The 7,161-nt window shown below is 61.8% G+C and overlaps 1 protein-coding gene across 1 annotated transcript; it reads right to left on the minus strand.

The window, feature by feature from the left end:
- Positions 1–2,168: 2,168 nt before the first annotated feature.
- QRFP (pyroglutamylated RFamide peptide) lies at positions 2,169–2,593 on the minus strand. Its single transcript, XM_059828975.1, is given in 2 exon segments — positions 2,169–2,567; positions 2,570–2,593. Coding segments are annotated over 2 exon segments (420 nt in total). The 5' UTR covers positions 2,591–2,593.
- Positions 2,594–7,161: the final 4,568 nt, after the last annotated feature.

Below are 7,161 nucleotides of genomic sequence, written 5' to 3' on the forward strand. Positions count from 1 at the left end.
CCCCCCGGCCCCAGCATCGCTCAGCAGGTTTCCCTTCCCGCAGCAGACGGCGTCACTTTTCCCTGCAACGATCCCTCATGGCAAAGCCAGGGATTTACTGGCCCTCACTAACCCAGCGTTGCTCCAAAACTCTTTCCCCTTCCTCCCTCCCATCCCTCCCCCCCCACTCCAGCGCAGGGTAAAATTGATCAGTGCATATTTATTGATGGTTTGAACACTCAAAAGAAAGGGGGGAAAAAAAAAAGAGACGTTGCCATAGAAACATCAATAAAGCTCCCGTCTCCGTCGTGTGATGCGAGTGCTGTGCCTGCGTCCCTCGAACTGGTGGCCTTTGGTGGGGTGGGAGTTGAGAACAATTGGAGGTGGGTTTGGGGGTGCCCAGGGTGGGGGGGCTGTGTGGGTGCAGCCGCCCTGAGTGCCACTGCGTTTGTTGGTTGCTGCTGTGGTCCCCACGGTGCGAGCTGGTTACTGCAGCAGAGATGCAGGGGAAGGAAAATGCCCTTCCTCTCCTTCGCCCTCGCAGCCGGCGCTGTCCTCATGCGAGGGCCAAATCCTGGTGTCATCTGTATCCCTGCAAATCCAGAGTCCCTCCCGTTCTGCATCCGTGGGGCTGTGACCCACGCGTAGCTCCCCGGAGGAGCCTGCTCTCACACTTCCATCACTCCTCCCTAGACCTGGCTGCCCCAGGGCTGGTGTTTGCCTGCCGGTCCCAGCTCGCCTCCATTCAACCTTCGCTTACACACCGCTCCTGCTGCGAGAACAGCTCGCACCGGTCCCAGCAGCACAGTATTAAGTGGTCTGTCTGCTTGATGGATATTACAATGCACCTCTTGGAGCCTGGTATTTATTTATGTATTTATTTATTTATTTCCCCCAACCAAGTCCTGCCACAGTCTTTGATTTTGAGGGTGCAATTTAGCACTTCCAAATAATTGCCCTGCTTCATTTTTGTGCCTGCAATGAAATATTAGCAGTCGTTAGGTGCCTAACTTGCTGTTAGTGCCTGCAAGCCAGGTAGTTAGACCTCTGATTACTAATACCTCTGCCTGCAGTGGCAGGCACAAAAGCAAACGTAGCTGTTGGCATTGGCAGAGCTAAATCTGCCCAAAGGAGGAGGAGGCAGTCGCTGAATGTCCTTCGCAGCCGTGGCTGTGCTGGCTTTTGGGGCTAGTGATTCCCCAAGTGGCACCGTTGGCAGCAGAGGGGACTGGAGAGCAGGAGGACACTGAGCACCCGTCGGTGGCCCCGGGTAGGTGCAGGGGTCCTTGTTTCAGCCCCTCTGCACCCAAGTTTCTGCAGCGGCTACAGCTGGGAAGAGGTGGCGATGAGGCCGGGAGGGGGTTAGGAAGGGCCAGGCTTTCAGGCAAGTGCGGAGTGATACGAGAAGGATGCTGAAGGTCAGTCGTCACCATCGCACCCTCGCAAGGACTCTGGTGGCACCTGAGGGCAGGTCTTGGAGTCGGGGCGTGAGCAAGGTGGTGGGACTGCAGCAGGAGGGGTGATGCCAGGGCAGGTTTCTCTGCTCACACCAGGGATTTCTAAGGACAAGATTTTCTGGAACCCCACTGCTCTGGCCTGGTTTGCACGCAGGAGCTGGCTCTTGTAAGTGGCATCTTGACACTAAGCAGAATTTGCTGCTGGAGGGACTTTTCCTTAATAGGCAGGAGAGCAGCAACTCTGCAACTCCGCAGAGAGCTCTGAGGGACCCGCTCCTCCCTGACAGCCCTGCCCTGGATGGCAGCTACGGGCAGTCCCCAGGGGACTGTCAGCACCAGGGCTATCCCGCTGTTACCCTTCAGCCTCGACGCCTGGCGCTGCCAGCTCTGCCTGTCCCGGGGTGGCATCCCTGCTCTCTGCCTGCACCGCAGCGCTGGAGACCCGGCACAGGGCCCTTTCCCTGTGCCCCAGCAAAGGTCGCGTGTGACCAGGGAAGGCACGTGGTGGCTTCTGTTTAAGCCACCCTCTTCTTCCATTGCACCGGCTGGGAACGGGGATGTGAAATCTGTAGCAGGGCTGCAAATGGAGCAAACGCGGTGTGTCCCCCTCCCCAAGGCAATCCCAGCAGCAAACCCCCCCTAATACCCTTTTGGCTGAGCAAACCCAGGTGAGATGGAAGGGAAGGACGGGATGGGGTAACCTGCAGGAGGTGGGGGGCTGAGTCCGGGCCCTCATCTCCCAAAGCGGAAGGTGAAGCCCCCCTTTTTCCTGTTGTAGCCGTTGAGCTCCTCGGCCAAGTTCCCCAGCGTGCCGCTGCGCTTCTCCCCTCCCATGGGCAGCAGCTCCGAGCCCCCCTGCCTGCCCGGCCGCTGCCCGGCCCCCTCCTTGCTGTAGCCCTGCAGCTCCCGGGCGATGCCCAGCAGCGCACTCAGCTCCTCGCTGCGTCTCCGCTTCGCTCCTGCCCTCCAGCAGGTACCCAAGTCCTCAACCGCCGCCGCCGCTTGCCAGCTGGGCTTGAGTGGGGTCCCTTCCCTGGGGTCTCCCGGCTCCTGCTGCTCGCTGGGAGGGAAGCAGGTCCCCAGGCTCAGGAGGAAGAGGCAGGACAGTGAGTAGGGTGCTCTCATCTGCGGGAAGCAGAGGAATGGAAAGACATTGCCGGTAAACCGCAGGGCACCCTCGGGCTGCGGCTAAAGAGCAGCAAGGGCTGCCCTTGGCTAGCACGCGTTCCCCATCCCTGCTGCAGCACCTGCAAACCTACAGCCTGCAAGAAAACCCCTCCAGCACCCACCACTCCTCTGCAGCCTCCACCCCAGCACCCAACTGCAGCAGGGGTGCTGGGGGGGGTCTGAGCTCGCTCTGCCTCTCCCCTGTCTCCTTCAGACCTGCTTCCCTTGATCTTTAGCAGCTCTGTGCTCACAAATTACAGCCTTGCAGCTACTCCCCTGGTTCGCAGCCAAGAGCTGGGCTCTGCTAGGGTGGGGGTGGCCAAGGGGGCTATTAGCCGGGCAGGCTGATGGGCTCTGGAGCTGCCCGCTCCTCTTAGAGGCACTGCGGGGAGGACTTAAGTGCATTCACCTAAGCCGGCCTTATCTTCCCATCGCGCAGGTCGTACCTGCAGTGCCTGGCTAATGCAAGTGCGGAGGAAGGTGCTTGACATCCCTTTGCTTTATGGGGCTCGGAGGTGCCCCGCCGGCAGCAGGCTCCGCTGAGCAGAGCGGGAGGGAGCGCAGTCCTGGGCCCTGTGCGGCGATGCCGCAGGCACCCGGGGTGACCTTGAGCGTGGGCAGGGCTGCTCTTCCTCCCCTTCCCCCTCCGGCAAAGGCTCAGAAAGGGGAAATGGATTTTTTTATTATTATTATTTTTTGCTGCAGATGTTTCCTTAAAAGTCACTGCAGTGCTGGGGGCCAGAGTGTCTGCCCTGTGCTTGCAGGGTGGGGGGCTGCTGTGGGTGCTCCTCGCTCCTGCACCGGACCCAGCTGAGCCCAAGCCCCTGCCCGCCCTCCCCAGCAACCCCCTGCCCCATGGCTTTGCTTGGGGCTGCTCCCTGCCCCATTCGCACTTTGCTGCTGTTCTGCACTCTCCCCTTTTGCACCCAGTTGCCCATTGTGGAGCCAAATCGCTGGGTGCAGCCAGAGCGGGGAGCACCTTCCCAGCACCAGCAATTGGTGCTGCTAAGTCCCGTTCCGGGGGTGCGGGTGGGTGCCCTGCCCGCTGCCCCCAGCTGCCTCCCACCAGCCTTTGCCTCCTCGCCAGCTGCGCTGCCCATCGAGGCAGGCTGCAAAGCAGGCACGTGGGGGAAGACAGACAGACAGACAGACAGACAGACTGCCGCCAGCGACTCACCTCTCCGCCTTGGGTGATGCCCCAGCGCCGCCTGCCCTGGCCCTGCTCCGTGCCGCCCCGAGCCCGTGCCCAGACTGAGCTGCCAGCCCGCCTTGCCTGCCATTAAATACCCGCCGGTGCTAATTGCCGTGTCACCCCTTGAGCGCGTGGCCGGCTCGCAGGGCTGTGGCTGCACAGAGCAGAGGCTGGGATCCTGGCGGGGAGGGGGCTGGAGAGGGGGACGGGGGCTGGCTGAGCCGCCACAATGGGAGCGCGGCACCAGCGCTGATTAACGCGCCTCCTTCGTTTGCCGCCTCATTTGGAGGAGAGGCTGGGTGCCTGCCGTGCTGGAGCTGGCCTTGAGTCACCAGCAGCTGGTGGGGACGCTGGGGGGAAGGAGGGTCTCGTCTGGGGGTATGAATGTCCCCCACCCCCTTGGCTGGTGCATATTTGTGTACAGCTGTTGGGGGTCCCAGATGTGTGTGCAAGTGTGGTGGGTGCACAGGCACCAGCAGAGACCCCTGCACCCCCAAACCCGCTCAGGGACTGGCCCCGCATGCACAAGCCTGAGTGCTTCCCCCATCCTTGGCCAGTGCACGCAGCCACCAGTGCCAAAACGTGGTCCCCAGTGCCCGGCACTCCCTGTCCCGGCCCCAGAGCCACCCCGAGGACCCACGGTGCCTGGGTTTGGGCTGCAGCCCCTGGAGCCCTGGGAAGCCTCCGCTGCTCCATCCCAGCCTTGCCGGGTGTCCCCAGCCCTCCCCAGCAGTTTTGCAGAGTGGTTTAGGCAGGCCAAGCCCACGATGGGCCGGTTCCTGGGCATGCCGTGCCGTGAACCCGGCGCAGGGAAGGATCACGCGGGAGCTGCGGTAATCCGGTGCTGCTCCCTTTGCCGTCACCGTGGCAGGTTCCTCTGGTGATGTCGCCACACCGCCGACACACCAGCTAACGATGAGTTCCTTTTATTAAGGAGTTTAGAAAGTCCACATGTACAGCGTTGGACACCACTCACACATGACCTAGACTTCACGGCACTGCTACACACCACGACCCGGCCCTGGGCTTCACCGGGAAGGTACGTGGCCAGGTCCCGGACCCCCCCAGCCGCCCCTGCCCACCCCTCTCCAGGGAGGTGTCACCGCGGACGGGTTTAGCCTAATCCTGGCCCCCGGAGCGACGCGTGTGCTCTTGGGAATAATCCTGGGAAATCCTGCGTCTCGGCACGGATTAAATACCTCTCGTGCAATTCAAAACAAAGTCATTAGGGAGTCCTGGGCGACACGGGCAGTGACACGAGGGTGTGCTACCAACAAACTGCACGCACCATGTCCTCTCCCCAGCACGGAAAAACACTGGTGGAGGGGTCCAGGGAGGGGACAAACCTTCCCGCCCCGGCCACGTGGCTCCAGGTGCCTTCTTGTCCTGAAGGCGAGTGCTAGAAAACCCAGCTACAGCTAATCCACTGAAATAAATGAATGAAAAGCATTGTGCTCCCCGCCTGCGTGGGACCCTTTCCGAGGGCTCTGGTGGGACTCAGGAAGCCCCTCAGGAGCTGTTGGGGGCTCCTGCTCTTGTGCTGACAGGAAAATGCCATCACCGAGCTCCCCCAAATCCCATTGCTGGAGAAACCCAGCCTGGCCGGCGGCTCTGGGCAGGGACAGAAGGGCTGGAGCTGGTGCCTGCGCTCGGAGCTCGTCCTCACCCAAGGCCTCCGAGGAACGTCTCTGGCAGAGGGGAAAGCTGCGGTGATCCCCAATGCTTTGTTTGTTCTGCTTCCCCAGCAGGACAGACAGACAGGGACTTGCCTGGCAGGCAAAAAGACTTGTCCAGCACAAGGTCCAAGGTGGGGAAGGCTTAAAAAAGGAGAAGCACACAGGGAAGCACAAATCTGCTGCAGCTGGGAAGATGAGCCTTTGATCTCCTCATGCCTTAAGCCCCCGTGGAAACAGGGATGGCGGGAGCTTTCCTCCCCTCCTCGGGCAGTCTGTCCATCCGACGGTGTTTCGCGGGGCCAGAGCCCGGTGCGGGGGCTCTGCTCCCCATTGCTGCTGTAGCACAGGCAGGAAATCATGTAAAGGGTGGTGGGGTCCCAGCTGCCCCCCTCCCTCTTTCTACACAGCCCGCTCAGGCTTGATGGTTTTTTTTTTTGACAAAATCCCCCATTTGAGTCCTTCCAGGGAGCCCGAGGCAGAAGTCAGCGCCACACCCCATGGCAGCTCCTCCTCGGTCGGCCGGCGTGAAGCATCACGTGCCGCCCAGTTATCAGGGCCCTGCAGATGCTAAGCCCCACTCGGGGATTCTTTTTGCAAAACCTTAATGGGATTTGAAGAAATGAAAGGCTTTGATTATCTGCAGGTGCTGAGCCAGAGCATGGCTCATCCTGGGTGAAAATGAATGCGGGTCCCCAGGCCGGGAGTGAGTGGAGGGGGCTCGCCCGGGGGGCACATGGGCGTGCTGTCCGAAGCCAAGGGTTTTGGGACAGGTCACAGCTTTTGGATGGCAAAAGTCCGATGTGAGTCCTGGCAGCTCTGGGAGGAAGGGAACGCAGGCAGAACCGTGCTGGGGAGCCTTCCTCGCCTCCTCCTCGCTGTGCTCCCTATTTCCCCAGCACTGCCAAAACAGCTCCGTGCCGTGCTCTCTTCTGGGCGTGCATCCTTGCACTCCGTGCCAGCTTGCTTTGGGGTGTCCTGACCCACCGGGAGGCTCCAGGAGCCAGGACAGGGACAGCGGGGGTGACGGAGTTTGTAGTTGTCCCTTTCCAGCTGCGTTGCTCTCGCAGGGGGAGAGGCGGCCGTTTACAGACCAGAGAAGGAACTGGTCAGGCGTCTGCCCTGTCCCCAGTAGCACCATGGGGTGAGCCGGAACTGCGGAGCAGCAGCCTTGTCCCTGTCCCGGGGGCTCTGTGGGGCTTGGGGCTCCCCACGGCGGGTGTCTGCCAGTCCCTCGCCAGCTCGGCCAGGCCACTGCCCGGTGTCTGTGCTCGAAGTGGAGACAAGCGGCGGTGCCCAGCCTGCCCGGGCTGCCGCATCCCTTCCTCCCTCCCTCCCTCCCTGCAGGCATCCCCGTCCCTTCCTCGCCAAACCCTGCTGGGCACCACTCCCCAAATCCCCGCATCCTTTTGCCCTCTCTGCCGCAGCCGTGAGCACCGGCCGTGGGTCACGCTCTGGCCGGGAGACCCGTTTCAGCTGCAGGGGAGCCATGGCAGTAGGAAGCAAAGGTCCGACGATGTCCGTGGGTGCCTGGGAGCCAAAGCCACCCTCCCCAGGAGCAGGCACTCCCCAGGGGCTCCTCGAAGATGGGCTATCCCTCGGGGAGGATGGCAGCTGGAGGGGGGACAGGGCAGCAGGGCAGTGGGGAAGGGCAGGGGGCTGGGCACGGGGTGGGGGTTCTCATGCCACCCAG

The sequence above is a fragment of the Gavia stellata genome, chromosome 24 (assembly GCF_030936135.1).
Source record: "Gavia stellata isolate bGavSte3 chromosome 24, bGavSte3.hap2, whole genome shotgun sequence".
NCBI lineage: Eukaryota > Metazoa > Chordata > Aves > Gaviiformes > Gaviidae > Gavia > Gavia stellata.